The 22,025-nt window shown below is 37.9% G+C and overlaps 1 protein-coding gene across 5 annotated transcripts in view; it reads right to left on the bottom strand.

Moving 5' to 3' along the window:
* Positions 1–348: 348 nt before the first annotated feature.
* The window catches only part of clip2 (CAP-GLY domain containing linker protein 2), a 52,214-nt gene continuing 30,537 nt past the window's right edge, over positions 349–22,025 (bottom strand). Inside the window, exons 5-17 of one of the 5 annotated variants that reach the window (XM_079872555.1) lie at positions 20,594–20,807; positions 15,598–15,795; positions 15,347–15,450; positions 14,098–14,158; positions 10,641–10,691; positions 8,309–9,268; positions 7,879–7,936; positions 7,100–7,183; positions 6,796–6,952; positions 4,580–4,739; positions 3,310–3,498; positions 3,103–3,165; positions 349–1,981 (exon numbers count right to left, since the gene is read on the bottom strand). In XM_079872555.1, coding sequence (XP_079728681.1) covers positions 1,970–1,981; positions 3,103–3,165; positions 3,310–3,498; positions 4,580–4,739; positions 6,796–6,952; positions 7,100–7,183; positions 7,879–7,936; positions 8,309–9,268; positions 10,641–10,691; positions 14,098–14,158; positions 15,347–15,450; positions 15,598–15,795; positions 20,594–20,807 — 2,311 coding nt within the window. In that variant the 3' untranslated portion in view covers positions 349–1,969. Of the gene's footprint in view, positions 1,982–3,102; positions 3,166–3,309; positions 3,499–4,579; positions 4,740–6,795; positions 6,953–7,099; positions 7,184–7,878; positions 7,937–8,308; positions 9,269–10,640; positions 10,692–13,466; positions 13,572–14,097; positions 14,159–15,346; positions 15,451–15,597; positions 15,796–20,593; positions 20,808–22,025 lie in introns of all 5 variants that reach the window. The other 4 variants (XM_079872557.1, XM_079872554.1, XM_079872556.1 and 1 more) reach the window with 4 other exon arrangements.

Genomic DNA, 22,025 nt, shown 5'->3' on the forward strand with positions numbered 1-22,025 from the left:
TACTTTAAATACTGACACCTTTTAAGGATTTACATTTAGGATTGGGAGTAACATTTTCAGAATCAGCTATTGAAAATTCCATATTTGTTGACTACAAACCTGGTTATTGCTGCATCCCAATATGGTGGTAAAATGACTTTTTGAAAGAGCAACAGTAACCTTTTTATAAATGCTGATTTAAAAAGTATGACATTTTTAGGTACAAATATCACCATTTGAATTTTTTTACATAGTGCACATGGTATGTAGTGATGACTTGGAAAGTGCTTGTGTACAAACCCTTCCCTTATGAAAAATGAAAGGAAACCATTTGTTACAAATAATGCACTACAAAGTGTTTCTTTTGTTAATGTTTAATTACTGATTCTTGGAAACCATTACAGCAAGTGGTGAATGAAAAGTTTCCCAACAGATAAAAGGCATTTTTATCGAATCCAACTGCAATCTAAAGCAATTTCAACTGCAAAACTTGGGGCCAGCCCTATCATTTTCCCTATTCTTATTGAAAACAAATGCTTTCTTAGTTCTAATGGCAATCACATCAGTATAAAGTTGCTTTATGAACAAACTTGACCTAATTGCACAGTGTTTCTGTTTCATCCACATGATTTTTCAAAGGAGAGAATACATTTTGGAATACCATTGAGCAGACACTGATTTATGGGATTGCAGTTATTGTTTGTACAGTTAAATCAGATTTTTTTGTTGTTGTTCATAACACAAAGATCTGTTTAGACAAGCAGAAATCTGATCAGAGAGAAAATACCATCAGTCTTTTGTTCTTTTAAGGGGAGGCACTAACAGGTGAGCATTTCCTTTTATCAAAACGAACTTGCTTGCGTATGACAAAAATATTAAAAATGCACTTTTGTCAAAAGCTTGTTTCCGTCAAATATTTAATAAAAAGTTGTGTGCATGTGAATAAACATGCTTCTTGCTCTTTTATAAAGATCAAACGAAATCTAATAAAAAGCTAATGAAAATAGCTAAATGTATTTTGAGTGGTGAAACAGAATTATTGTATTTGCTATATGAGCAATATGTCACTTATGCATGTAGTACCTCCCCTTAAGATACTCCAATCACAACTCACCACCAGCTGAATTAAAAGACAAGTCAATCAAACTGATTCCTCAAATGATTCAAGAAATGAAAGCTGTTGGTTCATTTGAATTGAACTACAGGTTGGGAGTTGGCTTTGTCTGCTAATATTTTATAATATTACAAAGGTATGCACTAATATTGACTGAAACTGCAATACTGGTTCTTGAAGCTTTACGGTGCACCTTAACTTGCTAATTCTGTTGAACATTGTTGCTGAATACTGTATAATTCATACATTAAAACTTATGTCTTGATAAAAAGAAGAAGAAGAAAAAAAAAAAATCAACACAAGAATGAGCATGTATGGAATAAGGGAGCCTGTCTGTTTTATTTACTTGTTTGCTACAGAATCTAGTGACCAGCCCAAGTCCTTCAAACCTTATGCTGAGAGTTGGCCAGTTTATCATTTTAAAAAAGGTGAAAAGCATAAATGGCAAATAAATTAAACAGTATAAATTGAGGCCAAAAATGTTTTCTAAACGGCAACTGGTTACAACCAACTGGGAGTATAGCAGGGTATCGTTTGTTTTCCTGACCAACACTCTCTCGTTTGTTAAGTCAGACATCATTGTCCATCTCGGAGGTAGTCTACAGGATCAGTGTGTCAGTTTGTCCGTGTTGTACCATTGACCTTAAAACCACTTCCGTAATATGTCTTTTATAGCATCTCGGATCATTTTAGATATTCTTCAATTTGTGGTTTCTGTTTGTTCATTTATAAAGTTGTTGGTTTGGTGTTAACAGTAAAAGGAAAATAAGATGTCCAGTGAAGCATTAGTCCAAAGGTCTAGGCATCAAATTGGCTTCTTCTTTCCCATTACACCTCCATTCTTCCCTAAACATCCAAGAACTGTTTTAGCCCTCATCAGTGTTCTTCCTAGAAAGAGAAATAGAGTTTAGGATAATAAACAAATATTAGGATTCTCCATTATTATTTGAGCAGAGTAAAATAATCTATTGTTGCTAGTGTAAGAGCTATCCAGTTGAAGTCTCAGGGTGCGTTTACACGACAACGATATGCTTAAAACGGAGACGTTTTTCCTTCGAGTTTTCCGCGCACAGACGACATAGTCAAAACGATTCACACGGATCTGCGAAAACGTCTAAAACTAGTAGCCACTGGGGCTGTTACACGACACTGTTTTCAACTAAAAACGTAAAACTTTTTTATGCGAGAACATTTACACGAGAACGGCGTTTTGGTGCCATCTAATGGCCTGGCAGCAGAATACAACGTTTTTAGGCTTTTTCGCGGATCCGTGTGAATGAGGATCGTTTTGACAATGGTGTCGCCTGAACGCAGAAAACTCAAAGGAAAAAAGCATATCGTTGTTGTGTGAACGTACACTTAGTTTACACTTTCTATGCTTTGAGCTGTTTATAAAGTAAGTAGACTCAACTGTGAAGCAATCAGTGAGGTTGTGCTTAATACGCAAACATTACTGCAGCGGCAGCACTTGTGTGAAGCCCTTCTCTGGATGAAGAACTCGGGGAAAGACCTGTGATTCGAGTCCACCGAGAAAGGACAGCAACAAGACACAGCAGGCTGAACGAAGTATCCCTTTCTACTTTCTTGTTTCCCCTGAGAAACTAAAGTGCCATCAGTTCATCTCTGTTGTCCATGGCACACAGATAAGCACATCCGCTCATAGAGACACCTTCGGTCCCTTGCCACCTCCTCTCACCCTCTCTGTCAGACTGTAACTGTCTAAGCTGTCAACAAAGCTGACTTCATTTCTGCCTTTGCAGTCAGTCAAAACTTAATGTTCTGGCTTTGACAGAAACATGGATCTCAGCAGACAACACTGTTACTCCTTCAGCCCACTCCACCTTCCAACATTTAGAACAACACCTTGCTTCCTAATCTAGTTGTCAAATACACCTGGCATTGTATATTCTGAATATTGTTGGCTCCTTGACAAATTGCTTTTGTTCCTCTCTTGTAAGTCACTTTGGATAAAAACGTCAGCTAAATGCATGAATGTAAATCAAATTAACCTCTTGTGTGAAGGAAGTGTCTTCTTGATGAATTCCATTTGCAGAATTTGCACTAGCATGTGCCTGTGAAGATGAAGAAAGAGTGAAATAAACCATTTCAATAGTTATTATACTGTTGGACTTTGTTAGTGTACAAATTATAAATGGGGACAAAACTGCCAGTAGTTGAAGAAACACCAAGCAGCAGTAGCAGGTTGAGGGGTTTACCTGGTTCTTGTCTGGGCGGGTACGCATGGCCTGCACTAGCTGGTCCACGTGTTGGTTGTGTTCCAGAGCGTTCCTCAGGGCATCTTCTGTGCTCAGCAGCCTTTGACGCAGACGGGCCACCTCTGTGTCTGAGGCAGATGGGTCCATCATAGAGTATCGGCGGTGGTCTGGAGACGACCTTTCCCGACTCTGAAATTGTACGAATTAAAAGGGATGAACAATATATCAGTGTAAATGTAAAAAAGTGAGCTGCAAACTAGTGACGGTAAAGATGCTTACAACCCATTTCAAATAAATGATGCTCTTTTTAACCTTCTATTCATCAAATAATCCTGAAAAAGCTTTATGGTTTCCACAAAAATATTAAGATCTGAAAGATCACGTGGCACTGGGTAACGATGCTGAAAATTCAGCTTTGACGTCACAAGAATAAATTGCATTATAAAATATATGAATTAAAATAGAAAACAGGTTAAAACTTACATTTTTTAAAAAATCTTAAATTTAAATTTAAGGGTGCTTTCACACTGGCAGTTTAGATCGAAACTGGGCACGGTTCGCATGAAAAATTGCTAATGTGAAAGCTGTCATGAGGACCCGGGTGCACACCGTGGTACCGAACCCGAGACCGTCAGAAGGCGGCGTTCTGAGTTTGGTTGCACTCGAACTGTGGCGCCATTCACGTGAATGTGAAAGCAACATGGACTCGGGTGCGCACTTATTCAGGAAGAAAAGTAACCTGCGCATACGTTTTAGCAGATGATGATTTATTAGGTTCAATAAAACACATGCAAGGGATGATAGTATTGATGATTTACCTTGGAGACGAGCGAGAGTGAGCCTGCAGTGTAATCGCACATAGCGAGTGCAATAAAGGCAGAAAATAAATGCCAATCCGCTATCTCCTCTAAAGATTCCATTTGCAAGAAGCAGAAAGCTTCCGATACAGTAAACCCAAGTGTCGTTTACTCTGCTGTGCATAATAGCACCAGATTAAGAAAAAACACAATATATTGACCGCGTTCTGTTTTCTATCATGCGGAGTGCACATTTGTGATGACGTAAGATGAACGTAAGTGCACCAGGGTTCGATAGAATCAAGTTAAGTGCATAACCAGACCAACGCTGCGGGGGCACCGGGAACAATCGCGCTTGGACCGCAGCAAACATGCCCAGTGTGAAAGCCCCCTAAAAGTGTCAATGGCATACGATGTTTGCCATAAAAAAATGACAACAGCTGCAGTCTCAGGTTTCTGCCCATGTGTCTCACCAGCAGCAAAAGTTTCTCCCGCAGGGTTTTAATGTCATCCTGTAGTTTCTGCTCCTTCACCCTCCACTCCGCTCTGTGAACTTCACGGCTAATGTCCCGATCCACTCCTGCAGAGTGGCGCGGAGATTCCAGCAATAACACCCGAAGCTCATTCAGGCTCCTGATACGCATTCCCATTCACACACACAGGAAAAGAAAACATATTGCATTAAACTAAATATTAATATTAAAAAACTAATTTGTTGTTGACATTTAAATCAATGCACCAATGCAAACATTTTCTATATATCCTAATCATTTGTTAACAAACATGTATTCTTTACCTTGATGAGCTCATTGTTTCTGCCTTAAATGAATACCTTATTATCTACAATAACTGTGTGATTTGTATATGTACATTTCTGAAATACATAACTTGAAACATTTTGTATGGTGAAAAGCGCTATACAAAAAAATGTGAATTGAATTGAAAATTAAACAAGTGGCTGTAATGAAAATGTTTTTTAAGACAGATTTATTGAAACATACATTCAATAATGAAGACAACAGGTGAAGTAAAACATATAATGAATATGGTATTATTATGAATATTTAGCACAATTCTTTTTAGCTTGAACATTGAATGGTTCCTGAGGTAATGTAGGTTCCTTAGCCGCACTGCCGTTTGAACTGAGGATGATACAGCGATCTGTCACGTGACTCACGTCACATTCAATTTTGTTATAAAATTGATAGAATTTGAAAGCTCACACTTTGTTTCATATCTCTGTGCCACCAGAGAAGTGCAAATTAAATGTCAACATTTAGATCAATGATTTTTCCCCTTCAAAACCAAATAGAATTTTTGTTTTCGGACGAATATTTTCAGTTGTCGGTGCATCACTAGTAACTGGGGATCTGCCTGTATCTGTCATTCATCCAAAGTATTTGATAAGTAATAAAATACTGAGGGCAATGTGTGTTTGTAAATATTTTTTGGGTTCTCCATGCAGAGTTCAGTAAGGGCAGAGCCTAAACCCCTGACAGGATATTCACAGTCAGCATGTAGTATTGACTGAAAAGGCTTGTAAGACTGAAAATACTGGTTGAGGCCTGCATGAGGCAAAAGGCCCTGATGGCTAATTAACATTCGACCTCCCCCACACGGCCTGACTTCCTCTCACAAACTACTAAGAACAACTCATACAAGAACATGGTTTAATGTGAATGTTTATCATTGACTGTTATGTTTTTGGTGTCATTTGAAATGTCTCAAAGTGAGTGGTACAGATATCTCATATCCAGAGAGATAAAATAAAAGGAAATAAGGTTTATAGAAGTTTAGAGAAAACTGGTCCAGATAATGCCACCCCCCTTTTGTTGAATAAGAAGCCATTTTGAGGGTGGCCTCCCCCATCCCCCATGTTACCTGGTATTACCTGGTCAAGGGGATAAAGGAAGGTGTGCTCTGGGTCTCTGGGCTCTTCTTTACTGGACACGAATGGAATAGGGTCTCTGTCTCTGTCTCTCTCTCTCTCTCTCTCTCTCTCAGGTACAAGCTGGGTAAGATTATTTGGTGTAACCAATGTATAACCATGTTCTAGATATTTGAATTGATTGTGGAATTGATCTCTGATATCTGAAATATTAAATTATTACATGTGATTATTCTAACTGATTTTGACATTGTTCATTTAATGGTTAAAAGGAATAGTCAAACATTCGCTCACTTTTAGTGAGGCACAGATATTATTAAAACCTTTCATTTATGGAGTCAGATGAATTAACGAGAGAATACATGATTAATGTATTGCATTTAAGCAACCAATACTTTGCATGAGAAAAGGACAGTAACACGTGATACCTTCCCCGTGTATTGGCGAACCGGCAATTGGACCAATATAACGGGCCTTACAGGCTTAATAATGTTTAGGTCACAGTTTTAATCAACGCAATTGTCTTTGTTAACTTAAATTGCTCTTGAGTGGATTACAATCAGCAATGGTACATGGGTAACCATTTATCCTGGTGTATTGGAAAGCAATAAAATCCAGATGATGGTTCTTCATGACAGGGATAAAACAGAAGGTGGACTACTAATTTCAAGTACTTACTAGTTCCAAGAAAGACTATCAAAGAATATTAACTGAGACGATAATTTTCCAGATGGTTCACGTTGTCATTATCAAGTGGTTAAAACCTCACACCTGTCATAAAGTCCATGTAATGCTCTTTACCTCTCTTTCTTCAGAAGCTCCTGGCTAATAATCACCAGTTGGCCTGATGCATCATGGGATTTCTTGGTCATGGACTCCAGCTCCGCCTCCAAACGTGTCTTCTCCCTAAAGAATCCTTCTGCCGCATTCTCTCCCAAACGAACCTTTTCCTCCAAGGCTACACAAAAGATGCAGTGGATTTTATTGTTAGAAAGAGAACAAAATATCACTAACATCATTATATGTTATGTTGAATATAGCTCTCTTTGTTCTTTTATAAAAAAAACATATAATGAGAATGACAAATGTCACTCTTTAATGTTACCCGTTATTTGGGTCTTTAGGGCGTCTACTTGGGTTGTTAGAGTGGAGACTTCTTTTTCCCTTTTTGTGAGTTTCTCCAGAGTTTCTAATAGAAAGAATGAAGTCATACACAGGCATAGAATACATTTTTCACATTCTGAAATGTCTGAAAATGTTTATTATTACCATGGTGATTCACTCTGTTTTTCGTTATAGCAACTATGGTATAATTACAGATTAAAAGAAAAATTAAACATTATACCAGAAGGATTCAGTACACCACTGTCAACTCAGTTATGTACACTAATGTTCAAGTTTCGGTTTTCTTTCCTTGTTGAAAGACATACATTTTTTATTCAGCTACGATGCATTAAAGTGATCAAATGTGACCGTTAAGACATTTATAATGTTATAAAAGATTTCTATTTCAAATAAATGCTGTCCTTTTGAAATTTCTATTTTTTAAAGATCACGGCTTCCAGTAAAAATATTAAGCAGCACAACATTGATAATAAGAAATGTTTCTTAAGCACCAAATCAGCAAATTGATGAATAGATGAATGATTACTGACGGATCGTGTGACACTGAAATATTAAATATATTAACAGTTATTTTAAATTGTGATATTTCATATTACTGTTTTTACAGCATTTTTGCTCAAAAAATGCAGCCTTGTAAGAATCTTAGCAATCAAACTGACCATCTGATCAATCTTACCAACCACAAACCTTTGAACAGTAGTGTACAGTACATTAGTTACAAGATACAACATACTAATTTGTCATAATTTGTACACGTACCTTCCATATTCTGTTTCAGTTTAATCTTCTCTTCAGAGTTGTCATTATTTTCTATCATCTGGATGGTGAGAAAATATAAAAACATATTTAAGTGAACCCCAGTCAACAATTTCCAAAGTTTGAACAGGATTCATTTTGGAATTTTTGTTATAATTTGGAACTAATATGATAGGATTTCAATGGGATCACATAAGGATCAAATAAGATCCCACTTGATCCTAAAGGAAATTTCATACTATTTTTTCAGGATTTAAGTTTATCCAGCAGGATCTTGATTCTCATTCATCCCATTAGGATCCTTTTGGACTGGTTCCAAATATTTATGATCAACTTCCAACTGTAGCCCTGTATGTAAAGGACTTTTTGACTAATCTACAAAATAACCAAGAAAACATTAAAAAAATAGGGTACTGTCCCAGAGATCACTAACATTAACATCCTGGGTGTTGTGATCCGCCTCCACAGCTTGCAGTCGGTTCTCACTGACCCTCAGCTTCTCCTGCAGAGAGAGGATCTCTGCTCGGCTCTGAGCTTCAGCCTTCTGCAGGGCTTCATAATCGACCATCTTCTTCTCAGCCAGCTCCAGCTGCTCTTTGAGAAGTAGGGTGGCATTTTTATGCTCTTCATGGGACTTATCCATATCGCTGATCCTAAACTCAGCCTTTTGGAGCTTCTCTAAAACCTCTTTGAGCTCCAGAGTATGCTGGTTGCTCTTGGTTTCCACCTGGATCTTCCAGTTCTGCTCGCTCTCCTCTAGCTGGTCCCGCATGTCCTGAAGTCGGGCACGTAGGTCTTCACGCTCTTTGGCCATCACGGCGGCATCAATCTCATGCTTGGCCTTCAAGTTCTCCAACTCCAGTTGATGCTCCATTTTTAAGCTCTCCAGAGCAGCCCTCATCTCAGGTGTGGTTCCTTCACCCTCTCCGTTTTCACTGGCCCCACGATCTCCCGTTAATGAGGATTTTAGTTCCTCTAGAGCACGTTGATGGTCTCCAACCAAAGCGTCAAACTTGGCTTTCCAGCTGTCCATCATCTCCATGTTTTCACGAGTGGCCTGCTGAAGTCTTTGCTTCAGGTCAGAGATCTCATGGCCCTGACGTTCTGTGGTGGCTTTAAGGCGATCAACTTCTTTCTGGCTGGTGCTCAGGGACGCCTCGTACCTCTCGCGCAGCTGACTGCTCTCTTCGCGGCGTTCGCGGCCTGCGGAGAGAAGCTGTTCCCGCAAGACCAGAGTCTCCGAGTTTAAGCCAGGCCCGCAGTCTCCAGCATCTGTGCCTGGGCCGGAGGAGCTTCTCTGAAGCCGAACCTGGAGCTCCTCGACCTCAGCCTTGCGCAGGGCCAGTTCCTCTTCCAGCTGCATAACACGACTCTTCTCCTCAACTGTAGTTTGCTGGAGGACAGAGAGAGGGTCATAAATCTTGCATCGTAAACCGTTATTATGCCAAAGCCTCCAGTTCTTCTGCTCAGTGGCAACTCTCAAAGGATTTAGTGATTTTTCCATAAGACCTTTGACCTTAGTCTTAGGATTTAATTAGTGATTCTAAACAGAGCAAACTTTTAGAGTGTTTTGTTATAACATCTAATTGGAAAAATCATATTAAATTACAAAATAGTGATGGAAATAACAATATAAACAACTAAACTAGGGATGCACAATATACACTGGGAACTGTAATGCCAATACGGAGTAAACCTATACAGGTCGTAAAAGAAATGAGGACCATTACATTTTCATGCACTCTGACATTATTTGAATGACACTTAAACATGACTCAATAAAACACAATTTTCATTATTAAAGTAAAAAAGTCAACCTGTAATATTGTAATGAAAGTAATTTTGTCTAGACTATAATTTTTTTCCTTAAAATATAATATACTTCCATGATGCACAGTTACAAATGAACTTTACAAATGTAATTTTAGTTCTTTTTTTGCATTACAGTAATGAGATTTTTTTTAAGTATATCAGACTACTGAGAACTGTTTATTATGATACTGATAATAATAATAATTATTATTATTATTATTGTTATTATTAATATTATACTGGAAGCAGATAATATAAGGGAGTATTTTTTCCGATTAAATTTAAAAACAAAAAAAGGAATAATATTGGCTCTGTGTAAAAGCCAATGTTTATATATTGTGCATTCCTAAATAAACACTGTATTGTTGCTGATAATCTCTTAGAGAGTTGCCCACTAGAGATTTGCAACCGGAAGGCATTACAGGCATGAGAAGCAAACAAAGCATTTTGCTTGGCCTGCAAACATTTCAGTGAATGACCATTTCTTGAAAAATGGCTCTTGCATGTGCAAAAAAGCAGATATAGTGCAACCTAAGAAACTACACCAGCATTCCTGTTGAATTCAAGCCCAAGCAAGCGTTCCTCAATCTGTCCATCAAGAAGCAGCCAGGCAAATATGAAATGGCACAGCACACAGCAAGTCCAAAGGAACACAGGCAATTACTAATATGATTCAAACTATGTTTAAAGAAAATATATTTGAAGATGTTTTTCATTTCATAGAGCACACCAAATATTAATGTTAGTCATTTTGGAGTCATCTGAAAATTGGGTATTTCCAAGGAAAATATCATTAGAGGTTATCAGAGATCAGATAATACTACAAGAGTTCACAGATGAAGTCTCAAACCACAAGAGAGAAGTGAGAGGAGCACGCATCTAAATATAAATGTTCATCTTTAAAGGAGAAGGTCACTCTAAAACCACACAGTATGTTACTCCCTTTATATCACCTTGACACTCTTGCCCAGCCTCATGGGTGCTGGCTGGAACCTGCCTCTGACCTGTTAATGATAAATGTGAAATCCTGTTGATTAGAGTGCCTGGACTGTGCTGGATTCACTCACCATCATTCACAATGACAGCCAAAACTACACTTTTACATTTACTGAAGTAGATGTGTGTGGTGCTTCTCCACGCAAAACTCCCACCACATTGCTAGGCACTTGCTAGGGTGATTGTGGTGGTTACTAGGGCATTTGTGTTTCTGTGTGTTTGCTAGAGCATTGGTAGGTAGTTGCTAAGGTGTTCTGGGTGTATCCAGGGGCTCTAAATCGGTTCAATCGTTCTGTTTAAGATTTTAATTTGGCATCATTCACCCAATCATGAATTCAAATAGTACGGCCTTTATGCAAATGCGAGGTTGACGCACCCAACGTGAGTGAAATGCCCGCGCTCGGCTGTAAATTCATCCTGTGTAAGTCGCAAGGCTACGTGCTGGCATTAGCTGTAGGATCGCAGGAGTTTTTCCGAGGATATGTCATCGATGGCAGGTTATATCCAGCGTGGCGTGTTTTGAAACCAGCCAAAATCACAGGTTAATGTAGAACCACTACTATTTAGGAAATAATAATAATAATAAAAAATATGATTTTTTTTTTTTTTTTTTGCTAAGCCCTGCATACTAGGGTGTTTAGGACGTTGTGGTTGGTAGCTAGGGCATTACTAAGTGGGTGGTTGCTAGAACATTTCTAGGTATTTAGGGTGATCACTAGGATGTTACTAGGCAGTTGCTAGTGTATTCTGGGTGGTTACTACGGCATTGCTACAAGGTTGCTAGCATCTTCTGGGTGGTCGCTAGGCATTTCTTGGTGGCTGTAAGGGTTTTCTGGTTGGAAGCTAGTGTGTTGCTAGACAGTTGTGAGGGTGTTCTGGGTGGACAATAAGGTGATGTTAGAGTGTTTCCCTATGGCCACTAAAACATTTCACAGGTGTTCTAGGTGTATGCTAGGGCATTGACAGACAGTTGTGAGGGTGTTCTGGATGTTGGGAAGGGCATTGCTAGTCGGTTGTTAGGGTGTTTAGAGTTTTCTAGTTGGTAGCTCAGACATTGCATGCTGGCTTGGATGTAGCTAGGCAGCTGCTAAGGTGTTTTGGGTGTTCACTAGTTTATTACTAGGGTGTTCTGGGTGGTTAGGGTGTTGGTAGTGGTCACTAGGGCATTTCTTAGGTTTTCTGTGTGGTCGCTAGAGCATTGATGGGTAGTTGAGAGGGTCTTCTGGGTGTTTACAAGAGCATTGCTAGTTGGTAGCTAGAGTGTGTTTTACTTTGGCAGCTAGGCCATCGTTAAGCAGTTGTGAGGGTGTTCTGGGTGTTTTCTATTGTGTTATGCATGCTCACTTGGATGTAGCCAAGTAATGGATGTAGGATGTAGTTGTTAAGGTGTTTTGGGTGTTCACTAAGTTCTTACTAGGGGGTTCTGTGTGGTCACTAGGGTGTTGTTAGGGTATTGGTAGTGGTCACTAGGGCGTTACTAGGGTTCTGTTAGGGTGTTGGTAGTAGTCACTATGGCATTTCTTGGGATTTCTGGGTGGTTAATAGAGCATTGCAGTTATGAGGGTTTCTGTGTGTTTTGTATGATGTTCTATGTGCTTGCTTGGGTGTATCTAGGTAGTTGGTAAGGTGTTTTGGGTGTTCACTAGGTTCTTACGAGGGTCTTTTGAGTAGTCACTAGGGCCTTGCTAGGCAGTTGTGAGGGTTTCTGGGTGTTTTGTATGGTGTTCTTTGTGCTTGCTTGGATGTATCTAGGTAGTTGCTAAGGTGTTTAGGGTGTTCACTAGGTTCTTACGAGGGTCTTTTGAGTGGTCACTAGGGCAATGCTAGGCAGTTGTGAGGGTTTCTGGGTGTTTTGTATGGTGTTCTTTGTGCTTGCTTGGATGTAGCTAGTCAGGTGCCAAAGTATCCTGAGTGGTCAATAGTCTATAACTAGTTTGTTCTGGGTGGTCACCAGAGTGTAGCTATAGTGGTTCAACCACACATTTCTAAGACATTCCTGTCTCCAGCACACACAAAAAAGTGTAGCATTTTGTGGGATGATTTGTGTGCAAAAGGACTAATAAGAGGAACAGGAAAAATATGCATGACCAATGATAACAGTGTATCACTTATTATAGAAAAATGAGGGCTACAAATACAAGGTTGATGTGTCAGAGGGAGTTTTATCACAACCCTTTTAGAGGCTGGAGGCTATATTTCGTCATATAAAAAATAAAATGAAGGCTGATGTGGGGAAGTGAGATCACTGCAAAGCAGAAGGTAACTTCTCAACTCCACCAGAGGGTCTCGGGCAGATGATTAGAGAACAAGAAAAAGATAGACATGAAAAAATAGTTTGCAAATTAAAGGTGAAAGCAGTTGCTGGCTCCACAAGAGACAGACAAAGATCTCCAACATCTCCAACACTCAGAGCATTGAAGTTTCTGATCAGAGCTTGAGTAACTTCCAATTAATTCAACAATGTAAATGCAAATAAAAAATGGGTGCGATTAAATTTGATCCAAATCTACCAAAGACTGAAATATCTGATCTTTTCTGATCCACTTGCTTAGACAAAATATATTGAATCAGTTGCACGAATTAACTTCCAACAGCCCTAACAAACGAGTCAGATCAATATATATATATATAGATCTATGAGAGCTTTTGGTGAATGATGGAGATCCCAGGCCTGGTCAGTCAAGCACAAGCAGTGGAGGCCCATAGACATGGGCTCTAATAAAGTGGCAGAAACATGGCAATGGGAGAGATGGCTACAGTGTTTCCTCTCCCTGCATGTTTACCATATTTTCCTCTAACTCTTTCTGAAGCCGCTCTGCTTTGGACTTTTCCAAATGCAGACACTGCTCGAGCTGCCGAATACGGGCATGCTCCAGTTTGGTCTGAGTCTAAAGAGAGGAAAAGAGGAGGGAAATAAAAAGACACGAGAGAAAGAGAGGGAAAAAGACATACATAGGTAGCAGAGAAAAAGATTAACAGATCTTTGCTATACACCAATCATAATACCAAAGTGTGAAGAAGTTTAAAGGCAGGAAAGAGTGTTTTTAAATTCAGCATGACAGTATAGGGCAGGATGGAAGGACATGTGTTTAATATGATATTTAAACAGTTTTTAGTCAGAGTGGACACCATATTTAATTTTTCACAAATGAAAATAAGACTGTAAAAGCAGTGTGTTCAGCATTTCGTACAGTCATAAGGATATAGATCATGTCTAATATTCATAACGCATGATTTCTGAGGACTGTAAATATTTGGAAAGACATTTTAAATGTTTTATCAATTATATAATTCAGTAATAGCATAATTTTTTGTTTCTACAAATCTATTATCGTAACAGAAATCTTCCAATTAAAAAAACAAACAAAAAATAACAACATCTTCCAGTAAAGTAGTAGTAAAAATGGCAGATACCTCCAGGTCTCCTTTGGTAATGGACTCTTCCTCGACTCTGAACTGAAGATCTTCCACCTTCCTGTCGTAACACATAATAACCACCAGGTGTCAGGAAATTCTTCATTTATTTGTTTGTTTCGCTGGCAGATAAAGAAGTATTGGACTTTATGCTGACACCTATTGGTGTGCATGCAGCATCACACACAAACAAAAGTGTTTAACTGCCAAACACCACTATTCGCAGGTGTATTTATCACCGATGACATGGATATATTTTTTGTGAACAGTAGGCTATGATGTATCAGCGTAAGGTAAGCTGTGTCACCCTGGTAATCAAGCAAATGGAGCACACTTATACATCTCATCATATACTGCAGGCTGTAATTAAGAGAACATGAGAACAGTAATAAGCATTTTTTGTCCTAATTTTTTTTGCATGTCAAATTAAACTTTCCACCAAACTTTATTACCAATGTATAAAACCATGTCAAAATTCATGAATAATGATTAGCCAAGTCATTAGATGAAAATTTTTCCCAAAAAGCTGTGAGGGTGAGGGCAGGAAATAATCACTCTGATTATTACACCCTTTCCTTGCCTTTCTTTTTTTTTTTTTTTTTTACTTTTCTGTTATTGTTCATTAGGAAATATTTATTTGAAACATAGTATAGGTATTCCTACTGGATCACACTATTTTTATATTATTTTGGAGAATATAACTAGTTGTTTTTAACCTTTTTGCATTTTTTAAATGCCTCTCAATACAAGGTAAGATATTTGTGCCAATATTTCTGCTACAATTATGACAAAGCTGCTTGTTTTTAATATTTGTTTATAAAAGCATAGACTGGGATGCGATTAGAAACAACAGTTATTAAAAGAAAAACGGAAATATTGCCTTTACGCAACATTTTAAGTTTAATTAAATAATAATATACTTCACTTGAATAATTTTAAGTCACCCTGCTGTTTGCTGAGGCCCCTGGTTTAGAACCATTGATACAGACGCTTTCTTCAAATATCAGAGGGAAACAGACATAATGAAATGGCTGTTGTTTCTCTGTCTAGAGGACATCTTAAGAAAGAAGTGTCCCAGCTTACCCCACTCTCATCTGCTCTTCAGCACCTTTTTGTGCATTTTTATTAAAAAACAAACACTAAGTGCTCCTTTAAGTGAAGAACAATGACAAAATAACACTAAGCTGATAACAACAGCAAATGTCAGGATGCTACTATACAATGTATGTAAGGTTCAAAAAACCTCTACCTTCTCTCTTCTTCAAGCTGATTGGCCAGTTCCATTTTGTCTTTCTGAGTGCCTGCCAGCACGGCTCGGACTTGCTGTAGGTTGCTCTCTGCCTCCGTTGCATACTGAATGAGATAAGAGAAAAGGTCATTTGTTCGTCAGAAATTCTTATGAATGTGCTGTTAAATGGAGTGTATAAGTTTGCATTTGTGAGGATGTGTAGTAAATGAAAACGCTCATGTAAGTGTTGTGTTTATATGTGTGAGTCACACCTGCAGATGTCCGGCCTTCAGCGCCGCCAGCTCTTTTTCCACCTCGCAGATACGGCTGGTTGCCTTGGCAACCTCGGCCCGCTCCAGGTCCCTCTCGGCCAGGAGCTGCTCTATGTGCTGCTGTTTCTCCTTCAGGGCCTCCTGCAGAGCCGTGGTCCCGGAGATCTTCCGTGCGTACCTCGACGACGTCTCGGTCAACTGCGCGGAAAAAAGGCAAACCGTCAACTCAATTCAAATCAGAACAATACTATTTCTGAATTTAAAACTATGCTCAAAACTCACTTATTTTCTGCATGTTACCATTCTTAAGTTGTATCATTTCGTTGTGTCTGATTTTATTCTGCTGTTTGCTGCCCCATCTACATAATTCTCCTTTACTGTTCTTTTACTCTCATCTACCTACTGTTGTTTTGTTTGTTATCATTGTCCATTGCCATTATTGTTGCTTGTTCATGTAAAGCGTTCTTGAGCCCTGGAAAGGCGCCATATAAATAAAACTAATAAATTATTATTATTATTATTAACAAAGATATTCATATTGAATTGTTGACCTCTGGGTGCTCTTCAGTCATTTTTGACTGAAAAATTTTACATTTGTTATTTTTAGAATTTTTTTCTTCATCGTTATTGTTCGAAACTTGGTAAAGGTTTTAGCACTTGCTATGTAAACACAAAGAAAAATCATGGACATGATTTGAACAGGTTAAATGGTGCTGAAAAAAATAGTCACATTTGTCAAAAATGAGCACATTGGAAATGAATGGGAGACGAATTTCATCTAGTGGAAACCTTTGGTACTGCGGCCAAACAAAATCTTGCTCATTTTTTGAGATATCAGGCTCAAATTTTGAACACAATTTGTTTAGATTTATGGCTTTGATTTTCTCATAGTTTTAGAGTAAAACATGTTTTAAAAAAAAAAAAAAAATGTCATATAAACATTTAAAATAGTTTATTATTTTGAATATTTTTCATAACAATAAACGTAAAATTCTGTAACTTTTAAGTTCACTTTTTCCACTTCAGCAATAATCTGCCAAGTGTTGTCTTTGAAAAGAGATCAAACTTAAAGCTGCAGTCCGTAGCTTTTTTGAGTTAAAAATTATCCAAAATAATTTTCTGAGCAAGTACATAACCAGCCAGTGTTCAAAACTATCTGCTTGCTGTAGCTCGATTCAAAAAGGTAAGCTTGTAATAATGTTTTTAATTCCAGTGGTTCTGGTGGATTTCCGCGGGAATAAAGAAGGAGTCTCGACTAGTAGGCTAGACTAGTAGAATTTGCGTGTGAGGATGTTGGAGGTGGAGATTTATAGCCTTTTCTCACAGCACTTGATATAATTAAACTTTTCTATTTGATGGCGGATCCAGAAAGGTTCAAACGACAATCACCAGTGACACCTGGAGATTCACCCGTCGTAAAACGCGAAAGACTTCGGACTTGGGAGAAAAAAAAAGAGACTGCAACCGGCCCATGCGAAAACAAGGACAAATATCAGAAGGGCATTAAATGTACTCACGCAATGCTGATGTTGTTAACATTAACAATTTGAGAACAAAGTATAATTTGCACGGTTTGAATGTAACGGTACACAAAAATCACGGTTCGGTACGTACCTCGGTTTTAAAGTCACGGTTCGGTTTATTTTGGGTACAGTAAGGGAAAGAAATGCAAACATTAAACTGCAGGTTGTTTATTACTATAAACTTTTTTTAACAAGTTGTTTACACTTTTTTAAACACTTTTTAATAAAATATAATAAAATAGATATAAAATAAAAAAAGAATAAGAAATAAAATACTGCTGCAAAGTTCTCCACTAAATAAAATATTCTCAGTCTCAAACCAATATCACATAATAAAATATAATGAAAAATATAAATAAATAACTATGATTACAGTGCAGGAACAGAAAATAGCCCTATATTAAAATAATATTAAACAAATATATTAATGTATTATTATTTTTCAATAATCAATCAACAATCAATTTACGATTTTTTTTCCACTTTTTTAATAATTATCAAAATAAAATATAGTCCAAAGCTATAGTACAAAGCTATTATTACCAGAGCATGTGATCAGAGCAGGTCATTTTACCATTGTTGCCAGCATGACTATACCAGCTCAGCAATCTAAGTTACTACTGAGAAATTTCACCTTATTTGAGCGGACTTTGCTTTTCCAGTGCGTGATCGGTACATGATTGGAGTGTTTGGGCCGTTAACGACAGAGCAGAACGCGCAGCGCTAACACAGACTCGAACATTGAGCAGAGAGCGCAGCGGGCCGACACACACACACACACACACGCGCGCGCGCGCGCGCACGCCACGGAACGGAGAGTGCGGCGGCGCACACGAAGCGGAAAAGCTTTTTTTCGCCCTGCAGTCTATTTCGTTGTTACAGTGACGACGGGTAAAACACGGGTAAAACCGGTAAAACCAGAGAATGTCTAATAGGAAAAAACATTAGAATCAGCTGCAGGGCGGGATTTGCGCTGAACGCGGAGACTTCCGCCACTTAATATGTTCGTGTGGAAACACGAAAATGTACCTACAGTGCCCTCCACAATTATTGAACCCCCTGGTAAATATGATCAAAATTGGCTGTAAAAAATAAATCTGCATCGATTATCCTTGTGATCTTTCATTCAAAAAATGTGCAAAATTCTAACCTTTCATTGAAGTAAAAGAATTGAAAGTGGGGGGAAATCACATTATGAAATAAATGTTTTTCTCCAAAACATGTTGGCCACAATTATTGAAACCCCTAGAATTTTTTACGAGTAAAATATCTCTGAAGTATATTCCCATTAATATTTACCTTTTTTAGTACACCAGGGTGACTAGGAACATGAAATTGTCCAGCTATGACTTCGTGTTTCACAGAAGTTTAAATATGAGGAAACACAAAGGCCAAATCCCCTTAATCATCCATCACAATGAGTAAAACCACAGAATACAGTTCTGATGCGTAGCAAAAGATTGTTGAGCATCACAAACTAGAAAGTGGCTGTAAGACAATAGCTAAAGAATTGAAAATCCCCATTTTGACCATCAGGGCAATAATTAAGAAGTTATAACCAACTAAAGATGTTATGAATCTGCCAGGAAAAGGACGTGTGTCTATACTGTCTTAATGCACGGCGAGTATGAAAGTTTGAGTGGCCAAAGACTCTCCAAGGATCACAGATGGAGAATTGCAGAGATTAGTTGAGTCTTAGGGTCAGAAAGCCTAAAAAAAAAATTATCAAACAACCCCTACATCCCCACATGTTGTTTGGGAGGGTTTAAAAAAAAAAACTCCTCGCTCATCCAAAAACAAATTCCAGCAAATTTAATTGTCAGACACGACTGGATCTTCAAACAACACAGGGTTCTGTGGTCAGATGAGACTAAAACAGAGCTTTTTGGCAGCAAACACACTAGATGGGTTTGGTGAACACAAGGATAAAAAGTACCCCATGTGTACAATTTAATATACCATTGGATCTTTAATGTTGTGGGCATATTTTTCTGCTGGAGGTCCTGGACTTCTTGTTCAGATTCATGGCATTGTGGATTCTATCAAATATCAACAGATAAAAAATCAAAACCTGACGCCTTCTGCTAGAAATCTTATAATGGGCCGTGGTTGGATCTTCCATCAGGACAACGATCCAAAACAAACATCAAAATCAACACAAAAATTTGTTGTAGAGCACAAAATGAAGCTTCTGCCATGACCGTCTCAGTCCCCTGACCTGATGAGTGGAGTGAACTGAAGAGAAGAAGAGCCAACATGGATCTGGGAATCTGAAGGATCTGGAGAGATTCTGTGTGGAGGAATGGTCTCTGATCTCTTGTCAGGTGTTCTCCAAACTCATCAGGCATTATAGGAGAAGACTCAGAGCTGTTATCTTGGCAAAAGGAGATTGCAAAAAGTATTTAATAAAAGGGTTTCAATAATTGTGGCCAACGTGTTTTGGAGAAAAACATTTATTTCATAATGTGATTTCCCCCCACTTTCAATTCTTTTACTTCAATGAAAGGTTAGGATTTTGCACATTTTTTGAATGAAAGATCACAAGGATAATCGATGCAGATTTATTTTTTACAGCCAATTTTGATCATATTTACCAGGGGGTTCAATAATTGTGGAGGGCACTGTATGTTCCGCACACAAAATATTGCATTCAGTCATTCGGTACACACGTGCACCGAACCGAAAGCCCTGTACCGAAACGGTTCGGTACGAATACACGTACCGTTACACCCCTACGTGATATGATAAGCGATCGTTAGATTTAATCGGCGCGATTTACTGCAATGCTTTTTTCCCCTTAGTTGGTCAGAACAAAAGTGGATGTTACTTGTTCAGATGACATTTTCCTGTGAAAATTCTTATGTTGGTCATACTTCCAAAAAGTAGAATCTGTGATTGCGAATGACAGTATCCACACCGTCACGGCGACTGACAGCCGCACAATCTCCTCAAAACATTGGTTTCATCCGCGCTGTGCCGTGCCGAGGCACAACGCACGCAAAGTTGATAATTCCGCGAATAACTGCAATTGCAGATTTCGAACAGAGATGGCGACAAAGAGGAAAAACTGCGGACTGCAGCTTTAAGTCTGTGCTCTAAAGCATTCAAGATTTACGACAGTTTAAGTTGGAAATTGAATTTTCAAATTTTCAAAAAGCTCAAAAATTTTATGCTCAAAAAGAGAATAAATGGATTAAAAATTATATTTAAAAATATTAAATAAAAAACTAAATTAAAATATAGTACATTAATTTCATTGAAATGAAAAAATAAATTTCGGTCTTTTTTGACCGACATGCGAAGAGCACCAGAGGTTCTTATCAAGAAAAAAATGCATTATATTACCCCAGGACAAAAATAAAGTGATTGTGACATTATGACAGTGGCATCAGGAAGCAACGCTGCAAAATGTCAGCATAAGACATTTGTGATTTGCACTGGCACTTTCTTCTTGGCGTTTTAAAGTGTCTTACCAGGCCAGTGCGGCTGGGTCGGCCCCCCACGCTGGAGGCCACAGAGCTGACAGAGCTGATGGACGAGCTGGAGGGGCTGTGGGCCAGAGACGACACACCCATGGCCATACGCTTGCTCTTCTTAGCTTTAGCTGGACTGGTGGATGGGAAGCCAATCCGAATCACCTTGTGGATCGGAGCAAAGAGGCCAAACTTGGGTGGGCACTGAAAATATCTAAGGAAAATCAGAGAATATGGATGTGAGGGAGGAAATGCAATATATTCAAGGGTAACATATAGAACATTAGAACATTAGAACATTAAAGTGTCATGCTTTAGCCTGGTCGTTCACACCTCCGAGTTGAAAAAGTCTCAAGAAATGGACGTGTAAAGCTGTGGAAAAGTGGGAGAGTAGAAGGTGGGAAAAGGGGAAACAACAACCAATAAAACACAGACCTGCAACACATTCATTATACTGGCACATGAATATTAAAATATGACCACGGAGAAAACCCCCCCACAAGTTGAACAGTTGAAAAATATAACCTTATATGGCAACAAACTCCTAAGAACGAGGGAGAAACGCGGAAGAACCTCATCTATTTTTTAAATGTAGTCTTTAAATCTTTAAAATGATTGAATTATATTAAAAAGTATAATATGAATACAATTATATATAAAAAAGCCAATTTAAAATAATAAATAAATCATTTTTAAAAAGAATTTTCGGTTTCGGTGTAGAATCTTAATTTCGGTGCATCCCTAGTTATTATAGTTAACTAAAACTAAAATCATAAAAAACACTGTTGTTACTTGAAATAAAATAAACATTAACTGGAATAAAATATAAAAATAAACGTAAACTTATTTTATTTTTAGCTATTTTCCAAAGCAACATTCATTCAGCTTAACTTGACGTACAAAAACTGATGTACAAATAAATAACTCAAAAGGAAAAAAAAAAAAAAAGGACAGACATTTAAAAAAAAAGATAACACTGATTTTAATACTTCAATGCAGCAAGGACAATTGATCACAAGTGACAATAAAGACATTTATACAGTTACAAAAGATTTAGATTTCAAAAAAACTTTCAATTCATCAAAGAATTTTGAAAAAGAAAAATGTATCAGGGTTCCCACAAAAATATTAAGCAGTACAGCTGTTTTTAAACGTGATAATAATAAGAAATGTTTCTTGAGCATCAAATCAGCATATTAGAATGATTTCTGAAGGATCATGTGTCACTGAAGACTGAAGAGTAATGATGATGAAAATTCAGCTTTACCATCACAGGAATATTCACATTGCATTTTAAAATACTGGATATTCCAATAAAAAAAAAAAACAGTTCTCTTAAATTGTAATAATATTTCACAATATTACTGATTTTACTGTATAATCAAATAAATGCAAACTTTGTGAGTAAAAGAGACTTCTTTCAAGGCATAAA

The sequence above is a fragment of the Squalius cephalus genome (assembly GCF_949319135.1).
Source record: "Squalius cephalus genome assembly, chromosome: 5".
Taxonomy (NCBI): Eukaryota; Metazoa; Chordata; class Actinopteri; order Cypriniformes; family Leuciscidae; genus Squalius; species Squalius cephalus.